Genomic DNA, 21376 nt, shown 5'->3' with positions numbered 1-21376 from the left:
ACAAGTGAAAAAATAAGTTTAAGGAAAAAGTACTTTTACAAAAGAATTAGGACTATTGTATTTATTTATTTATTCGTTGGATTGTATTGAAACTCATGTTATAATGATTTTAATTGCAAACTAAACATACACTTAATCTTGGAACGTTTTCTAATCTCTATCAATAGAAGTAGGCCTATCTATATACTTTCCTTCCTAACTATGCAAATGGGTAGCATCATCAAGTCAACAAGGACAATTATAAAAGAATTATTTATGAGTTTAAGATTCTCTCGCCGTCTCAAATCAGTCTTAACCAAAAGATTACCAATATCGAAAAGTGGGAAATTTTCAATAAGAGCCACACTAAGAATTACCTGTCTTAACATGAAATGAGAGGATAGGACAAAATACAAAATGGTACCTAAATCAGACCCTGTGCTACTCGTTGCGTTGAAAAATATCTATGATGAAATCGTGGGTCCAAATTCTGTAAAATAGCTGTAATATTTAATATTAAGACAATTAACCAAATATGCAAGACAACACATGTCCAAGACTGGGAAATAAACAAGGAGGAGAACGCATGGCCTTATTGTCAACGCCGTTCATCAAATCCGTGATAATAAGTTAAAAACAAAAGATGCTTAACAACAAAATTGAAACTCAGAAGAACTTGCCATTTAAGGAGTCATCTAATGTTTTTTTTATTGTTATTATTTACAAGATTTGAACCTCGACACTTTATTTGAGGAAAACTAAACTCTATTCTTTAGAGTTTAGACTAACAAATGCTAGTAAAAGGTGTTATTTATTCGTTGAATTTTATATTCTATGTATTAAGTTTCTGTGATAAAAAAAAAACATCAAATACACTCCTTAAAATATTTTTAGTTACATAAAAATAAAAGTATTAAATAATTTTTATGTTTACAATATAATAGATTTTTTATAATTTTTTTTATTAAATCTTTGATGTATAAGATAGTCAAATCATTATTTATATGTACAAAAAGACTTAAAGAAATCATTATTTTATAGCTTTCCAAGGAGAAATTGTGTGCATAACAATATTAATTCCTAACAAAAGGGTGATTCCACATACATTCCGAAGGACAGAGGTGTGATTCTTATCACTTATCAGCAATGAAGAACTTTCTGTGATGTGGAAAATCTAAAAGGAGGTGTTTTTTTTTTTTTTTTGTGAAGTAAAAGTAGGTGTTTTGGTCATTAGTCAAAGCGCTTAGTAAATGAAAGAAACAAATATCGTTATACTTTTAGGTGAAATACAACATGCTCTTTTTTAGATTACGTTCAGATGCATAAATAATGAGTAAAATAAAATAAAATATAAATGAATAAAATTGTTCCACTATTTAGGAGGTGGATAGAATGAATAATTTTATTATTAATATCTTATATCCTAATGTCTAATAAATATATGCTTATATTAACTTTATGATTAAATCATAATAATTTAAGACATATATTAAATGATAAGAAATTTTATTTTCATAATATATCAATATAATAAAAACAAATTTTGTGTTTGGTTAGCTAGGCTAATGAGCATAACCAATGATATTAAAACAGAGGTCTGACAGCAATATAAAAGTTTTACAGGGATGCTACAAAGGTATATCATAGGTTCTGATTTCTATTTGTCAAAAAAAGGTTCTGATTTCTAAATGTGACCTGTGAACAGTGATTTCATAAAGTCAAAATAAATGAAAATAAAATAAAATAACAGTGCATATGCAGTTGTTCAGCATCGAAGAAAATTGATATTGACCTGACTATGGTTACCCAAAGAAACGTCCCACACCACACCCGCACGCACCCATGTTTTCTTCCATTATTACATTTTAATTCCTCCGTAGAACCACTTGCTTCAGTGTGTGCATATAATTAACACACACACATGACCACATGGAACCAACCACCCACACCAACATTAATCCTCCTTCATCGTTATGATTATGAATTATACCCTTTGACAATCAAAAGGCAAAAAAAAAGTTAAAATTTCTCAACAAAACAAACAAATATTATGTCTATGTAGATGTGTATGCTAAAAGATACGAGAATAATAACGAGTTATATTTTTCTTTATCATAATTATAGTCTTATAGGAAAAAAAGTTATAAAAAATACGTATAAGAATAGAATTTGTTGGAATAATGCTTTTTTATGGGTTACTCGTTAAAAACTTGAAATTTACCTGATATGCAGTGAAAATACATTGGTGTACTTAACGTGTGAGGTCATTGTACACAGTCACGTGTAGAGTAAGTTACAGGCCTTTCAAGAAAGCAGTCTACATTAAAAAAAATTGTAGTCAAGCAAGCCTTTTCTTTCCCTTGTATTCAAACTTTTAGCAGTATCCAACTTGTCAAAACAAGTGCTAGTTAATTAAACGTTTCACAAGTACTAATTGAATACGTATTTCTTTTTGTCTGATAAAAGGGTATATTTAACCGAGAGAGTTAGAGACTAATTCATGGATATACTAAGATTTATTTAAAGAATTAATTTCTTTCAATAGATGTTATTTGATAATACAGACATAAAGATCGAATCTCTATCCATATCAACATGGTTTTGTTGATAATTGGAATACGCATATGAAGCATGGTGAATTAAGACAAACAGTGATGTGATTAGTGATTACTGATCAGGAGAAAAGATGGCATAAAATGTAGGAACAGAAACTGTTGAGGAAAGGTCCAATTCAACAACCACCATCCCCTTTCATTTTCCCAAGGAGGCTACATACCAACTCCATCAAAAGTAAAGGCAACGAAACTTACAAAACTAGTTTATGATGAAAAAGGGATCACTATCTTCCAAGTTTGGAGATTGTGGGGTCCAGTTAGGAAGCAGAAAGAAAAATGGGACAACACAAGAGCTAGAGTGTGAAGACAAAGGAGAACAACAAAAGCATAGGAAAGAAAAGGGAGTTCCCTTGATCTTCCAAAAGGAAAAAAAAAACTAAAGTCTCTTTTAATGGCTCCTCTCATTGTGTCAACTTTATAGAGAAATCTTCACTGATATATATCATCACCTAAAAAGAGATACATTTACACATTCTCAGAGGTAGATACAAACTTTGTGTCCCTTATCTGCATCATCAGAAAGTACCAACCAGAAAATCTCATTTATAGTTAATTACATACATAGAGGAAGTGGTAGTACTAGTAGTACCCTTGCCATCACCAATGTTGCTAAGTTCCATTTCCAGCACCAAGAAGTTCTTCCAAAAGACTGTAAAGAACTTCAAGTCTTTCTTCTCCCCAGGTAATTACCAAAGGCTTCCCAAAGCTTCTCCACACAGTAAATTCTCTTATTCTGTGGCTGCTGCATCATCAAGCGCCATGGACATGACCAGCAACACAAGCTATCAAGACATGGAGAAGTTGTACACCGATTTCTCTGACCAATGTGAGTCAGAAAATGAGAAAGCAATTAGGAGAAGAATGAAGAAGAAAGCTGCTTCTTCTGCATTATTGCCATCGAAGCAAGAAAGTGAGGTCTATAGTGGAAGCTACATTAGCTTGTCCAATGCAAGGCATGCTCAGAAGAAGAACAAGGTTGAAAAAAAAGAGGAAGGTGGTGGTGGTGGTGGCAACAACAAGAGGAGCATAACTATTCAAAAGGGAAGGCAGAAAGAGTCATCATCATCATTCATGTCTATGTGTATGAAAGAACACAGATACTGCATGGTGGAACAGAAGCTGAGGGAGTTGGAGATGTTGGACATGAACAATGTGGAATATGTATTGGACATTGAAGAGGTTCTTCATTACTATTCTAGACTCACTTGCCCTGCATATCTTGAAATTGTGGATAAGTTCTTCTTGGAAATGTACTCAGAGTTGTTTGGTTCATCATCTATGTGGCATGCTTCACCTCGCAGTGTTAACTCTAGGCTCAAGATCAGATATCAGTGAGAGGTGCTAGGTTATCTGTTTTGCTTTCTCTCTTAATAGTATCCTCTAAAGATCATTTGACGCTTTCTTGAGTTGATTCTATATGTGTTTGTTGACCTTAAGTTTCATGGATATATGGTAATAGCTGTTTGTGTTTTGTGTGACCGAATAATTCAATAGGTTTATTTATTTTGTTCATCTTTCATTGTTGATCAACGCATTTCATTATTGACCTTATGATCAATTTTTTGTTCTGAAAATAGTTCAGAATGCTTTCTGGAAATTGCTGTGTTTCTGATAATAGCAATATTCTTTTTTAGGAGAGTTTGCTGGGTGGTGTTTCTTGAGACTGAGATGTGATATGAAATAATTAAGTGTTTTTATCTGCTCTATCTGTAGGAACCTGAAGAAAGGCTTACATGCCATTTTTGCTCTTGTCCAAGACACTTGTAACTACCTGTGGTTTATACATATTTTTGCTCTCTCTAAACATGGTAATTTATAGTTTGGTCTATTTAAGATTGTGTATGAGTTGGATTGGTTTAATTTGGATTTAAAATAAAATCAAATTCGATCCAATCATATTAATTGGGTTGGTTTATATATTCGTGTTTTAAAAGTTTTTTGGTTGACTGTCAAAAACAAATTCCTTTTGGTTAATACAAACTAAACCAATCTGAGAATAAGTTGGTTTGATTTGAGTTATCGCATTATGATAAAAACAAGTTAAATCTTTTTCAAGTATTATTCTTCACTTGTTGTCTATGTTTTATATAAAATATTTAATTTATATTAATACAAGGCGATATTCTTTATTCTTTGCCAAGTAGTTATATATTTAATTTTTCTATAGTTACTATACCTTACATAAATTATTAATATATGGTAAAAAAGTGCATAACAAATAAGACCAAACTATAACACTTGGTAATACTAAATAAGATCATAAGATAAAAATGAATTAAAAAAGTAGAAGAAAAATATAAATTTTAAAGTTTAAAATGTATTAACTTAATTTTTTTAAGAACAAAATTGATCGGCTCGTCGTGATAGCTTTGGTTGAAAACGAAATCAATATGAAAACTGAACTAGCTATAATTGGTTTAGTTTATATTTGAAGTAAAAAAGAATTAATTCGAACTAATTTTATTTGTTTGGTTTATATTATTGGACCCATCGGGTATATTTGATTCGATGATCAATTTATGTCTATTATTTTAAAAAATGAAGCCTTTATTTATTTTTTCACGTAGTCTTGTTTTATCACTTTCGTTAAAATTTGTTGTTATATCTGGGTAAGCATTCTGTGTAAATTTAATGAACATTGAGGTAAACATTAGACTAAAAAACGAGATTGAAAAGTTCACTATATTTAAAGGTGCTTTAACTAAAGCAACAAATTGTTATATTTAGATTAAATAAATACATATTTAATTTGGTACTCATACATCATATAATAAGCACACGCAACTTTCAAAGGTTTTACTCTTGCAGATAGTTTTCTTCGACTAAAGAACTCTACCTTTGGACACAATTTTCTTCCACTTCAAACCCCCAATTTAAGCAATTCATTGGCCCAAAATCTATTACTTTAGCTAACGGTCATTAATCTTCAGTGTTGAGTAGGGGTGATTTCATGGGTTTTTACTTTAGTGACAAGAGGAGTGTTAGTAATACTATATCTAAAGTGAGGTATTTAGAGATCGTGGGAAGGAAAGAAAAAAAAAAACTTTAATGGCTCATGTTAATAAGGTGGGGGAGAAGGGAAATGATTTTAAAAAAAGATGTGGATAAAGGTAATTCAGGTATTATAAAAAATTCAAAAAATATGTGGGAGTATGAAGACTAAAAATAGGAGTACATGTATAACAACCCCCTAAAACATCCGCATATACTTACCTATGGGCCAATTCACAGTGTACCGCGTCTCGAACTTGCTATGGGTCGGTCCAATGGGTCTGGAAATGGATTCTTATAGACCTAATTTAGCCCACGGTGAGTACAAAATTTTGAACCCCAATTTTCACTTATTGGACTCATAAAAGGCCTAAGCACTAACGAAAGATAATGGTTATTTACATGCAAATGCCATTATTTTCTATTTGGGCTATATATGCTCTTTAACGTAAGTAGTGGGAAGCAATGCATGTGCAATTGGATACTGTCACATGGAGGAATTAATTGCTGTGTGAAAAGTAAAAGATGCACACAAGCACATACACTAGAATTGAAAGAAACGTCCAAGAAGTTGAGGATGAATTGCATGACTAGTAAAGTAAGTACAAAATTAAAGGTTTTCCACTAAGCATGTATGGTGGATCCCATATCATCTTCCCACCTACTAAGATCAAGGAATTGAAAGGAATCCAAGTGACAAGACACATGCCAATGATCATGTTCCAAGAGATATATATTGTTCTTTATGTGCACCTGGCCTCCTTCTTGAGACAAAAGAAGATTCCACCGGTATCCATTGATATTCCAAGAATATGGGGTCAATATCACTAACAAAAGTGACTCCCCTAATGAGTTGGAGTCTCCCCCTTCAACCAAACAGTAGGGGAATGAGGAGGCTAGACTTTCACTACTGTCTCACTCAAATGGCTATGTTATGATAAAATGGAATGGAAGAGCTAGGAGTCAATTTAGGGCTATATACTTTCAAGGAATATTGTTCTTGCCCGCTACTATCTAGGTATGTTAGATTAGAAATTACCATCATTTCACAATTGACCTCATTGCTACCACATAGTGCTACTCTCTAGCTTTAAAGGCATTAATGGAGCTTGCATGATAGATGGTCACTTCCTTTTCCTCCAATGAAAAGTTTCCCTAGCTAGTTACCTCTATGTCGTACACCAAGCACTCAAAGAATATCAAAATTTGATGAGAAATTTTCAAGACTTCATGAAACTTGTGAAAGATACATAGTCTTGTTGACTAAGACATTGCCCACCTATATAGTCTATCACTATGTCATTATTATCAAGGATAGATTCCTCACATCTAGCTAGCTAGAAACATAAAAGATAATAAAGGGTGATAATTATGAAATTTGAGTTAATTTGATAGTCAATTTTAGCTAAGAATGATTGTAATTTTTTTACTTTATTGTTGTTTTTAATGAAATAAAAAAAATTAATATCTTTGCAGTTCTTGATTAGCAGAAGTTAAAAGAAGAAAATTTCAAGTGCTTTGGAAAAAAATTAATGCAAAAATTGGAAGAAGAAGCCTTGAAGAAAAAATTGAAGATTGTGACAGCTCGCTTAACGCATAAGACAGGCCCAACATATCGCCTCGCTTAGCGTGAAGAAGGCTCACGAAGAAACCCAAAGGCGCGCTTAGCGCGAAAGTTCATGCTGTGTGAGGTCACGTGAAAATTAAACTACCTTAGGCCTATAAAAAGAATAGGAAGCAGAAGGGAAAGGCACAACCTACACACCGGGACAACACCACCCCGGAGACTCAGAGCTCTATAATAAATACATCCTAAGTCTGAGCATCTCTAATAGGAAAAACCATCTATCTATGTCCATTATCCCCCTTCTCCTCCTCTATCCATCTATCTTCTTCTATCCACATCAGCCCCTAAATTATAAAGTCTCTCATAACAATGAGAGGCTAAACCCCCTTAGTTAGAGTTTGGCAGGCCTAAAAAGCCAAAAAAAATGTATTATATGCTTCATATCTATCAATGCAAATAGGTGTTTTCTTTTATATTATTTTTTCTTATTTTAATTTCATGTATTATTCATCCTTGCATCATCTTTACGGGTTAGGTGCTCGAAAGGGGATAATCCTTAGTAGAAATACAAGAAAGGTCTTATATGCATTAGTTTTAAGGATTAGTCGCTCGAAAGAGGATAATTTCTAATAGAACTCAAAGGAAAGAATATCTTAATAAAATCATTGTTAGACATAGAGTGATTTCATTATGCACATGCATCAAAATAAACATTTAGAATTAGAACTTCATGTATGTTATCTATTGAGTCTTTGTAAAGACATTTGAGAGATAGATAGATAAGATATATTTGTTATCGTGAGACATCAAAGACAAATATTCTAATAGATGTGGGTAGTAAAAAAAAAAATCTAAAATAATACATCTTAGATAAATAAGACATGCTAGGTCCCAACATTATTACATTATGCATTCATCTTTTTTTTTCATTATCTTTATCTTTTACTTTTCTTTTCTTATCTATTTTTTCTTTTACATTTTTATCTTTTATTTTAATTTCTTATCTCTTTAATTTTTATCTTATCTCCTAATATTTGAATTTAAATTTCTTATCCTTCATCTCTCTTACTTTCTTTAAATTTCATTTAAATTCCTTATCTTTTTCTTGTAAATTAAGTTTGCATTAATCTAAGTATAAATAAAGTCTCTGTGGATTTGACACTTGGATTTTGGAGTACTTTACTACTTGTGACCGATGGATGTACTTGCCAATGAGTTAAGAAAAGGTAAAGGAAACTTATTTGGTTATTATCAACCATGTCACGATTTCGAGACAAAATCAACGGATGAGATCATTTTGAGTTTCGAATTAATTAATTAAATCCCGTTCCACAGCTTATAAAAGTAGCTAGATAGAAAACTAAATTAATTTTAATCTAATCAATGTGTACAAGTGTTTTATCGTGTTGTTTGAAAGTGAAACTCGTTTGTTGACAATTGTAGAAGAAGAGGCGTCGATCACAAAACCCTTGCTTGGGAGTGTTTGTACGATTTGACATATAGTTTTAGAGCATATATATGCACGTTTTGATTTGTCATTGCACTCTGCAGGAGCAAGTTTGTTTTTACTTTGTCTTGCTACATAACTTCCTTTTCTCTTTTATTTTTTTATTACATGTCCTTTTGGCGTTATTATGATGACCCGTAACAAATAACAAACTGATCTTATATATCTAAGAAGTTTAATATAAATATTCATTATTATTCAATTATAAATCATTTTTTGAATTATTTTATTATAATTATTTTAAAAGTTAATAATTTATTATATATAATAGGTTGTAATTAAATATGTAAAAAAATTTATATATATAAAATGGGTTATGACAATATTGTCATAATCCGTCTTCTCATATATAAATTCTTTCCTGAAAGTGGAGGAGAGAAAGATAATGAGATTTCACGAAAGTGGAAATTGAATGCAACATGTTAGGTTTGGAATCCCCAGAACATGTGGAGGGAGGAATGGTGTAAAATGATGTACAAGACAAGTTGCAAGTGGCGTGGTCCATGGAAACTGTCCCTGGCTGGCTGCTTCAAGAGGAAAACCCTTATTAAGTGTACAAAGATGATCAGTACCCATCTACAAATTCTTTTCTCAGGACTCTCTCTCTATCTTTGAAAAAAGAAAAATGTTAAACGTGAGATGCATAAGTGGAGGGAAGAAAGAGATAGAAAGAAAAAAAAAATAGAATGCAAGTGACTTGTAAGAGAAGTTAAATGTATGAATATAAAACTCTTTAAAAAAGACACCTACTCAGCTACTCTTTTTACCAAGTTAATTAGGGATTTTTTTAATATATCCATTGTGTGAAAATTCTCATGATGTATATTACCTTAGTTATATGCACTATCAAAGTTTTAAATTACGGTCAAATCGAAATTGTAGTTTTGTCCCGAGCTTTAATATTGTGAAAAATTATGAACAAATACAAGTAATGTAATACTCCATTTTTTAGTATATGAATAGAAGAATGAGAGATAAATAGTAAAAATAAAAGAAGAGAAAAAAAATGTAAAATAATATTTTTTTTGTGTGTGTGAAAAGAGATAGTAAATATACGATAATAATAATAATTTCTTAAAACCTGATTACCTTTCACTAACCATATATCCACAATTTGTGTTTAGTATAAAAACACGTAAAATTTATTTTCCATTCACGGATTCAAATTTTTAGTACAATAATAAGAGGCTCCTGCACCAAGTAGTCCTTTTTATGCTAATTTTCTATAGTGGAAGATAATGGTAACCTAGGTAAACGACTTGACACAGAGAGAGAGAGCTAGTGTGTACCCAAGAATCTTTGGTTCCATATACGTGTATATCCCTCTTCTCCTATTTTTCTTCCTTCCTTCTTTCTCCATCTCTAATGCTTCTGACGATTGGTCATGCTCACACTCACACGCTCACACGCCTGCATGTCTTGCCCCTTTCATCTACACGTAATAAAGTTGCAACACAACCACTAACCAAGGTCCGTTTCCATGCCAACCTTCGTAACCATCGTGCTGGTGGCCATTTCTTTTGTGTGCATAGATTTGGCAAATATCTCTTAATTTGTACTACAGGACCATTATTAAGTCCCCCATAATTTTGCTCTTATGGCTATATATCAAAGCATAAACAATCTCCCAGATCCCGGACAACCTTGTTTTAGGGTATACTTACACTTACTTAACCCGCCAAACCTCTAAACAAATGATGCAATATCATTGTTTGTCACGTCACGTCCATGAAAGTTAGATTACGTCTCAAAGCTTCTCATTCATATATATAGTTTATGTACATCAAGTTTTCACTTTGTATCAATTAGGGTTTCTACGCTTTTAATTATGTCGGGTGAATTTTGATCATGACCAAACACTGATATGTTAATTTGCTTTGAATATTTGTATCCGCAAAGTATGGATATCGATACTCAATATTTTATCGATACGTATCCGTGAAATATATGAGCCTTTAAAGTATATTACGATAATCCAATATAAGTATGTATATTAATTAATGAGTTTAATATTTATGCACAACAGTAAAAAATAGTCTTAGGACGTTATCTAATCATAAATTATTATTTAAATTATTTTAAGAGTTAACAAATTTATTATATATTCAATCTGGGTTATGATTAGATGATTTTATAAAATTTCTTATACTCTTAATACATAAATTTTTTTCTTAATGAATATAGAAACAAAGAAACATTGTTGTTTGATGAACCAAAAATGAAAATTATTTTCTTTGTGAATGATTTCAAATTTTCAAGAAAGGAATCAGATTGATGATAGTATTTCTGTATAAATAGTAGAAAATAATTTACAATGACATTGATTTATATTTTTGTTTGTTTTTAGTAATGTGTAAGAAGTATGTTTTTAATTCAGATTTGCAGATTTACAATTCAACGTAAATCGTAATAACTGAACAAACCAAAAACTAAAAAAAAAATATTTTCATTGGATTGAATTGAATTTTGATTTCTAAAGTTAAAAATTGATCCAATCCAAAATCGATTTGAGAATCAGGTTGTGTATTCAAGATTGTTCAATAATTAATTAGCTTTTATATTTTTAACTATGTTGTGAGTTATATATGAAGTGTAGTGGCCTTTCAAAAAATATATATGAGGTGCAATTAACTAGTAGACTAATTTATGTATCTTATAATTTATGTTAATATTTGTAATCTTTTGAAAATTCGAAACCAATTTATTTCAAATTGAAATAAATTAGATTTGATTTTAAAATTAAACTAATTGAACGGTCAAGGAATAGAAAATGAAGTATTTGAATCTGATAATTTTTCTCTAAAAACTAATTTATTCCAATCTACTATTCCTAGTTAATTTTATCAATTAATCAATTGTTATAATTAAATTGATAATTTTATAATTAAAAATATTTAATAATTAAAAATCATTCTAAATAATTGATTAATGTTAATCTATAAATATTCTTAGACAATCATCATTATTCCTAAATATTCTTACCCTATCAATGCATTCTTACACAATCATCAGTATTATTTTAATTAAGCAATGCCGACTTAAGAGTTGAAGCTTCCATAACACTTACAATATAAGCATTTATTTGATAACTCTCATTTTCTTCTTATTATAACTTACCAAAAAAAAGGGAGCCTCAATGAGTATTTATACTGTGCGGGTATTTTGCGTTCCAAACTTGACTTGTAGATTGTAACTTAATAATTAAGATCATAAGCAAAAGGTATGTCTGACATATTTGCAAGTGACATGCTTTTGATGATGAGCTATCTTATAGTTCTACGTACGTTTCTTTTCCTCCATATATATATATATATATATATATATATATATATATATATATATTATGGTTGGGCAAAATAGTAACGATCCTAGTGTAATAGCGCAAATTAAAGTCATCGTCAGTGGTCATGCATTCCTTCGTCAAAACTAATGGCAAATGGTCCTGGAGAAAGATATAGAACACTGATCAATCATATGGTTATTACAATAAATCTCTTTTGGACCACGTTTACTAAAGGCAGCAAATAAACAAATACAAAATGTATGGTATAGATTGAAGAGCATGTGCACCAGCATCCTGTACACCTGCACTGTACAATATGCATGAAAGCTGAGTTGGGGTTAATTTTCTATGGTGTCACGTGCGATTTGGACCATATATACGTAAGTCCTTCGACCCTTAATGTCATCTGGTTGACAGTTTGGGCTCATGTACCAGCTAATAATAACTACACAAATTTGATCAAGTATGTTGTTTTTCTGTATCTTTTAATTTATAAGAAAGTGATTGCTTTGATTAAATATGTTGTTTTTTAAGTATTGTAATACAGCTTGCATTATTGTTTGCACTTTGACAACGAAATGCATGTTTACCTTCGATAAGATTATATAAATTACTGGCTATATATCCTTCCATGATAAAATAAGAAATAAGTTACTGACGCGGTTGGAATAAGATAGGATGTACATTATATAAACTTGATTGAAAATAAAACTTAACTTCACGAAGTCTTTAAACAAATTTGACCATATAAGAAAAATACTTTTGAAAGCTTGAATTAAATCAAAGTCATTGATTTCGTCATGTAACGTTAAACTAAGTACACTCAAATGTGTTTTATATGCTTGTTTCATTGAAAGTATGAACTTTCAGCATCAATCTGAAAAGTGTTTTTGACCTAAAAGTGCATACACACAATCATCTCAAGTTGAGTGTAATGGTTGTCTCAATCTTTAGTCCTTATGCCATCGCCGTCCCACCCTACCTTCATTACAATCACTACATTATCATTATCACTATCACAGTTCTTGGAATAGATAGAATAGGATACTACAAAATCAAATTCGACATCCTTTTCTTTGAACATAAGAAATTTCAATGCATTAGTTTGAAATTGGTTGTCACTTTAATGCCCCCATATATATGCAATCAAGCCTAGAGAAATAAAAGAAGTTGGATATATCTTTTTCTAGTATGGAATCACATATATCGTTTACCAAAAAAGCAATTTAGATGTGCTATGGTCTAACAGAGAAAAGATTTGAAAGGTTTAGTGGCGGTTGTGTGATTTGCTTTCATTTTATCTGTATGGTTGCATAGAAATAACATTATTTTTAAATGCAATATTGCAAATGTGGAGCATGTTATGAACGTTATAAAATTTAGGTCTTGGTTTACCAAGTTGAAAGGGTTTTCTTTTTTCCTTTTATGAATGGTCTATGAACCTTATACTTGACATGAAAGCCATATAGGCAGTATGAACTTTGTATGTGGATTTGGATACCACTCTTAATATATGTTATTTTGCTGACAAAACAAGCAAAAACAATTTATTTTGAATTATAAATTTTGGAACGACATGAAGATATATGCTAAAAGTTAGATATATTTATTCTTGAAAAATCTTAATATCCGACTTAATTAATATCAAAATAAATATGCTAAACATTATTTTACTAAAATAAATAAAAATTAAGGAATGTGTTCGGTGGAAATGGCAGAGATACAGTCCTATTTCAAAGATCTTGGTCAGATCTTAATATATAATTGCGGTACAAGGTGTCAGGAGTTGCACCTGCAAGCACTCTGATGTCTAAGTCGGTATTTGAGAGAGAAGAGTGAATGAAAATAAGATTAGCGCAAACTTGAGTTCATACCCGAGGTGCTTATTTATATACTTGATTTTGGAGAAAAAAGTTAGTTAGGCAGTTACTTTACGTATATATGATTTTTTTAGTACAAATTTACACATGGGATAAAGTATTCTTTATATTTTTAATTAATATTTTTTTATTTTCCTTAAAAAAATTGATGATATGATAAATATTTAGGTCATATCCCAATGCCTAAAATTAAATATTTTTATGTGAGAATATTTTTTTTACTTATAAATTAAATTATTACCCAAATATATAGTAAAAAAAATAATGTGAATAATTATATGAAAGTCTCCCAACATATAACCCTGCTATATGATTCAGACAATGTATCCTACTAAAATGCTAGTAGGGCCAATCTATAAAAACCAAAAGAAAGATGTTAGTGGGGGAGAGGAAACGTGCTCAAATCCAAAAAGAGAAGAGATGGATGCATTATCTTGAGGAATCATTGCTCATATCTTGGCTCTTTTCTTTGCTTTGATATCATATGAACATAATATTTTTATTTTTATTATGATGAATAAGAAATCAATAATATGGGATATATAATAGGTTAAGGGACAAAAGAAGATAAAGATGGGAAAGAATTAAGGGGGTTGTTAAGGATGGAATTAAGAAAATTCATGGGGCAGGCAATAATTAGTAGGGAACACTTTTGGTGGTCCTGTTTTGGATTGTACCACTGGAAAAGGGGACCCTTGATGCTGATAGTCTGCAATGTTTGTGTGTGTGTGTGTGTGTGTGTGTAGTGTAGTGCAGGCTGCAAGGTTGGAACTTACTCACTGTTGATGCGTATTCGTCTTCATTGATCAAAGGCTTAAGATTCTTTGTGTGTAATAAACTCACCAACACTCTTACTCGGTCGGAATAAAACACACCAACATATCTTTATCTTAATACCGTAACTAACTTTCTCCTTTATAGCTAAAATTGTCATTTTCAATTAAAATCCAAATCATTTGTGGTTTATCTCTTTTCTAGTAATATTCTGTACGAGCTAGAGAAAAGCAAGGGGTTTTGTCTAAACAATAAATTAATTATTAAGTCCTGTGTACTATGTATAACTAGTGTATTTACTTGCACTATATATATGTCTGTCTGTTATATTTATATAAAAAAAAACTTAATAATAACGAATAGTAAAAAAGTAATGATGGGGATCCTCAATCCGTAGGATAATTGTCTTATAAATATACCATAGATAGGCAAGAGTAATTGATCGATCGTAATAAAAAGATAACCAAGACCAGCGATAGCTTAGAGATTTGAATCTTAATTAAATTTTGTACCCTGAGGGCTTTGCCTAGCTACTTACCACCCCAATTAGAGAATTAATCTTATAAATTTTTCTACAAGGATTTCCTGTCAAAGACCTAACAAATAATAATAATAACAATTATTATTATTATATAAAAATTGACATAATCAAGTAATTTATATAATAATTATTTAAAACTCCATAGTTGAGTCAATAAGAAATATATTATGTAAGTTATACATTAAACAAATCTTAAGTTTAACAACAGCAATATGTAATTAGTTAATTTTTCTCTCTCACACACGCATGTGTGTAATTTTTTTTTAATCACTAAACTCTCTAAAGTTTGGATGAAAGTGAAAAATGTTCTAACATTGGCTTAAATTGTGGTTAATAACAACACACCAAAAACATTGTGGTTAATATGCCTAAACCCACGAGCAAATCAAGCAACAAGGGATAAAAGAGTTTAGTGGAAAAAAAAAAAACAAAGTATAGAGGCGTAGGTTGTCAACGTGTGCAACCATAAGGAAGTAAAGTGGGATTTATCCTATATGTGTATTTTCATTTCTTATAAAATGAAGTTTAAGGTATATAAAAAATTAATTTAAATGCACTAACAGTTTAAAAATATTATGCTATTATTCAATCATAAATTATTCTATAAGATAAGATTATTGTTTTTGTAATAATTAATTTAAAAATCATCTAGAATAATTTCTGTAAAAAAAATTATATTGATATATAGTGTACTTATAAAAAAATAAATGTACATTAAAATATAAAAGAAACAATCATTTTAAAAAACTGAATAAAAAATCAATTTAAAAATGAACTTGTTAAGTATAGATTTAATAACTCTATTTTTTTAAATATATATATATATATATATATATATATATATATATATATATATATATATATATATATATATATATAATGTTGCCCCTATATTTATTGAAAGGTCCACACTATATATTCTTCTTAGTATTCGGATGAATATCTACTTATTCATCAACTTAAAAAGTATAAATTATTTAGAAAAGGGTGTTAGTGATGAAATTTCTTGTTAAGTAGGCATACATTAACCAAGTGAGAAACTTAAAAGTAAGAATGGGGTCCAAATTCTCACTTAAAATATTTAATTCCAAATGTCCCATGAATTATATTTTCTTTTATCATTGAATTTAAAAGTTTATGCACACAGTATATATATACATGTCGGGTGGATTCAATTTTCAACCTTATTTGCTTGTCATTCATTTATTATTAGATCGACGTGTTGGCATTGGCAGAGATCAATCAAACTAAACCGTGGAAGACATTTTGTGGACTTTCGAGAGCAAAAGATGTGGTCCGTTTTCCTGATAACGATGGAAAAAGGCCTGGCAATGAAGCAACGAAGATAACGATTAAAGTTATTCAATATTTTACAAGTAAAATATTGTGAAAAAAGTAACCTGCATAAGTCGTATAGATAATCAAAGGGCCACTTTCATCTTCGTTGAAATTGGGACCTTTCCATAGTTTAATGGACTTTTTCTTTTGATGCTATTGGATTTTTCTCTTTTTTGGATGCCTTTTCCCAATGTTCTCCATCAGATTAAGATTTTTTATGGTCCTGTGCTCCCAGCTAATTAATTACTAGCTAGAAATATATTATATATTATATAATACATACATATCACAAAGCTTGCAATTCTATCATAAATAATTAGAACAAGGCCAAATCGATGGATACATTACATAATTTCTATAGGCTAAAAAACTATAACAACAACCCCTTTTCTAAAAAAAAATAAAAAATAAAATCATCTAGCTAACTAGGTAGATAAGGCAATGTACAAAAAGATATACAAATAATGTGTAATTAATATGACAATATTCAGCTAATTAATTTCAACCCAACCAAACTAAAAATACGCATCAAATTAGTCGCCAACCCAATCTCCTAGTTTGGTGAAAATGGATTTATAGGAATCACACATTCTATGCACACATATATGGCCTCTCATTTTAGTTCTTTTTCTTAATTTTCCTTTTCTTTCTAAAACTCCTTTTTCCCCTTTTGAGGCTGCTGTACTAAAAAGGGAGAGAAAATATAGTTTGGTACAAAGCATTGTGTCAAATAAAAGGCACCACCAAGAGGCTTGGCCATACTTTTTTTTTTTGTTTTTTTTCTAATTAATCCTAAAACATTTGCATCGATCTTTCCCACATCACGCAAGTGGACGAGGGAACTCCAAAACATGCTTGGCCTCAGCTTTCCAGCTATGTTCAATATCTTCAGCAATCCTCTTTGCATCAATAGATGCACCAAGAAGGCCACGTTTGGTGAAACCCACCGCATAGAGTCCATTTTCACCTTTCCATCCATTTGGGAATGGCTTCCGGGGAAATCCATCTTTTTCACTAAACATGTCACTACCCTGCTCACAGTAAATTTCAAGCCCAATCAATATGTCAATTATAATAAAGCAGTCATATACTCACTACTGCACAAAATCATACACCCTCAAGGCATAATTTTTTATTTATTTATTAAATATATTAAAAATAGAATAATATACTTTATGTCATATCATTGAGTGTTGAATGGTTTGTTTTTATGTTTACGGTGTTTGTCAATTTTTTTTCATTTTAATATATTCCATTAATACTACCAATGATGAGAGTGAGTTGTCCAGCTTTTGCTGGAATCTCTCTTCTAAAAAAACAAACACAAATTTAAAAACAAATGATATTTTAGAAGTTCTAAGTTAATTAGAATTTAATATGTATATAATGTTAGTATTAAAATATTTGCATTGTAGACTGATTAGAAATTACTATTGATATAAAATTTTAAATAATAATTATAAAAGTAATAAATTTATAATTAAATAATAGGAGCAGTGTAAAAATATTTCTATTATAAACTATTTACTCCATTAATTAAAAGAAATTCTACTGTTATTAGACCAAACTCCAAAACTATACCAAATGTAGTAAGAAAGAATTAAAGGAAACACCTTTAACCAAGAGGGTACATTGCTTTTGTAACCAGTTGCTAGAACCATAGCATCAAAGTTCTCTACTTTTCCATCAACAAACTCCACTGCATTGCGTGCTAGTCGTTTAATTCCCCGGCAAACCTATACACATAATTGAACAAGGTCTAATGTTGGAAATAATGAAACAAAAATGTCTTTTTTCTTCTTCTTTTAAACCTTTGTCTTAGAGTAAAAAGCAAAAATTTGGTTGATTAAGACAAGAAAACAAGATAGCTATGATGAGAGTTCTTTTGGATTTGATTGGCACAAGAGTAATGTTATTATACATACATATGCACCTTAATTTTTCCATACATATGCACAAGAGTAATGTTACCTTAATTTTTCCATTTTTGATCTGAGTGAGTGTCCCAACATCCAAAACTGGTGTCTTTCCGTACAAGTTCTTGAGCTCTAGAGGACCAAGTTTTGGACGACGAAGTCCAAATTGAGCTGTGTCTCCAAGCATGAGATGTGACATTAGAAGCAAAAATTGATCCACAAAACGTATGGGGAACCACTTGAGCAAGAACATGGATAAACCAAAAGTTGATTTCCCTAGCATCTGTTGAGGCAAGATATGCACCTGCAAAAAATGAAGAGAAAAAAAAAAGATCTCGATCATCATCACATTAAAAATTAAAAAGTGGGGAGAAAAAGTGATAGCTTGAGAAACTTTTTAGGAAATTGTAGACACGAGGGTGGAGACTAATGACAATAATCTTTTCATGCTTCTTCCAGTGTTGTGTCTGTGAATACTGACACACAGTGGTTGTGTGCAGAGAAAAAAAGGTTGATCTCGAACTCATGAAGGCCATATTATTCTAAGGTTTTGGGATGCTGACCTTGTTGCGCATGCAAACGAGTTACATTGAATTAATGAAGTGAGAGAGGACAATGACACAAACTCTTTTGAGAGTGCTAGTTATAGCAAAATATAGTATAATATTATGTTAGAAGACTGTGTTCTTCACTCTCCAGATTCCAGCTTTGTCAAAAAACATGGGCCTTAAGAAGATTTTGGACAGTTACATCTTTACATTATTATTTCTATATATTTTCCTATATTCCATCTCAAACTAAGATTTTTTTCTTCTTCTTTAGAGTTGCTCTTTAATACCCTTAGAAAATGAGTTTGATTACATCAAGAAAGAGAAAAAAAAGAGAGAAAGAGAATTTCTCAATAATAGTACCAAAACTCTTTTGGAGTGTAGCATAGAATTTCTCTATTTCAGTACACAAAACTCTATACTTTTACTATGTGTATAAGCATTTGAATTACTATATTACTATTAATATCTAATTAAGAATGGTGGAAGATCTTTGGCATGTCTCATATCATGAGTTTAATTAAGTGCATGTTATTTAGTTTACCAAAACAAAAGCAATTATTTTTCAGAAGCGTATTACTAACCGTGTCTCTAACCACTAGGGAAGGACGAGCATTATGGTTGCAGAGATCCAAACAAACCTCCATGCCTGAATTCCCACAACCAACCACCAAAACATTCTTCCCACAAAACATGCTTCCACTCTTATACTTGCTAGTGTGTACAATCTGCCCTTCAAACTCTCCCATCCCTTCAATTTGAGGCACTACTTCCTCAGCACACTCTCCAGTAGCAACTATAAGCCATTGGCAAACATATTCTGCTGTGTCCTCTTTCTTGATTACTCCTCGAGTCTTGACCCTCCAAAGCTGACACACATGATCAAATTCAGCACTGACCACAGTCTGGCTGAAGACAGGTTTTATGTCAAAGTGGTCAGCATAGGCCTTAAGGTAGGCCAAGAATTGCTGTTTTGTGGGATAAGAAGGCAAGTTTTTGGGGAATGGCATGAGAGGGAGCTGGCAGAATTGCTTTGGGAGATGAAGCCTGAGGCGATCATAAGTCTTGAACTGCCACATTGAAGCTAAGCATTGAGCTCTTTCAAGGATGAGGCTTGGAATGATGCCTTTCTGTATAAGGCAAGCTGCTGCAGCTAGCCCTGAGGGACCAGCTCCTACTATAACTGGTCCCGGAACAAATATAGGGCTTGCCATTTTACTCATCTTTATCTGCTGCTGCTGGTGATGGTGATAACAATCATGGACACTTTTTCCTTCTAGTTCCTTCAAGTAGTCCATGAACACCACCCCAGAAACAAAAACAAAAATAAAAAAGGTGGAAAGTTTGGAGTTTAAGGTAGATGATTTCAAGACTTTGAAGCCTAGCTAGCTACAAAGGTTTAGATGGTGCTGAAGTTATATCAAAGTGAAACAACCATAAAAGAAACTCAACTAACTCTTTTAATCACCAACTCTCCCCTCCTATAAAGAATTAATCAGCTGACGGGATGAGATTGATGTTATGAAGAATATTGGATTTTGGAAATAGGGTATTGTGAAGGTCTAATTTGCTTCAGCAAACTGAGGGTGAGGGATAGTTTGAAGTTTGGTTTTGTTGTAATGGAGGAGAAAGCGGGAAGCAAGAGAGAGTCTCATATGGAGCAACTCTACTTATGGACAGAAAGAAAGTAGAGGAATAAAGGTTGCTACTCACAAGGGATTTGTACTGGGGTATAGTGGGTTATATATATATATATATATATATATATATATATATATATATATATATATATATATATATATATATATGAAATGGTCAGTGTAGTACTCATGAGTGTGTTAAAGGGGTTTGGTTATGTAGGGCATCTTTATGTTATTAGTAACTAACATTAACCAACAACAACCTTTCATACACCCCAAGAATATTTTCTTAAAAAAAAAAAAAAAAAAACTCACTAGAGGGAGAGCAAATATGCTAGCTATAAAGACAAGTATAGCCACTCAGAGATCCCATCGATGGTTGTAGAATAGTACTTTCAACTAAATACATAAAAAGTGGACATGACACGTAGAAGGCCAGTCAATTTCAAGTATGATTTTTTGGGATGTTTTGTAGTAGTTGGGTCCATAAACAGTTATATATAGATCGCTTGATTTAATTAAAGGATCTCACTGCTATTAGTCATGAATCATGATGGACATTAGCATATATATAAACATTGAGGTAAATTAAACAAAAGCAAAAGAAGTATATAGGCACATATATATCACTTCATACTCACTAGTTAGTAGTATTATTTTATATTTACCATGAGCTGGTTTGATAACTTCATTAAAAATTGCTTTACTATAAAATATTATTTCTACTTCGCATGCAGTAGATATTTGCTTTTAAAAGCAGCAGTAAAATAATCCTTTTGGAAATTAGCATGGCAACA

At 31.1% G+C, this 21376-nt stretch overlaps 2 protein-coding genes across 2 annotated transcripts; one reads left to right on the top strand and one right to left on the bottom strand.

The window, feature by feature from the left end:
• The first annotated feature begins 2902 nt into the window (after window positions 1-2902).
• On the top strand, window positions 2903-4450 carry LOC114367450. Its single transcript, XM_028324642.1, has 2 exons — window positions 2903-3932; window positions 4308-4450. The coding sequence occupies exon 1, from the start codon at window positions 3198-3200 to the stop codon at window positions 3927-3929; it is 732 nt and encodes a 243-aa protein (XP_028180443.1). The 5' UTR covers window positions 2903-3197; the 3' UTR covers window positions 3930-3932; window positions 4308-4450.
• A 12487-nt stretch (window positions 4451-16937) lies between these two features.
• On the bottom strand, window positions 16938-20657 carry LOC114367255 (indole-3-pyruvate monooxygenase YUCCA2-like). The gene is made up of 4 exons (XM_028324403.1): window positions 19524-20657; window positions 18447-18695; window positions 18089-18211; window positions 16938-17506 (listed from the first exon to the last, which is right to left on the bottom strand). The coding sequence occupies exons 1-4, from the start codon at window positions 20235-20237 to the stop codon at window positions 17297-17299; spliced, it is 1296 nt and encodes a 431-aa protein (XP_028180204.1). The 5' UTR covers window positions 20238-20657; the 3' UTR covers window positions 16938-17296.
• Between the last annotated feature and the right edge of the window lie 719 nt (window positions 20658-21376).

Source organism: Glycine soja, chromosome 9, assembly GCF_004193775.1.
Source record: "Glycine soja cultivar W05 chromosome 9, ASM419377v2, whole genome shotgun sequence".
Taxonomy (NCBI): domain Eukaryota; kingdom Viridiplantae; phylum Streptophyta; class Magnoliopsida; order Fabales; family Fabaceae; genus Glycine; species Glycine soja.
Note: the sequence above shows the minus strand (reverse complement) of the source record. Positions and strands in the feature narration are given on the sequence as shown.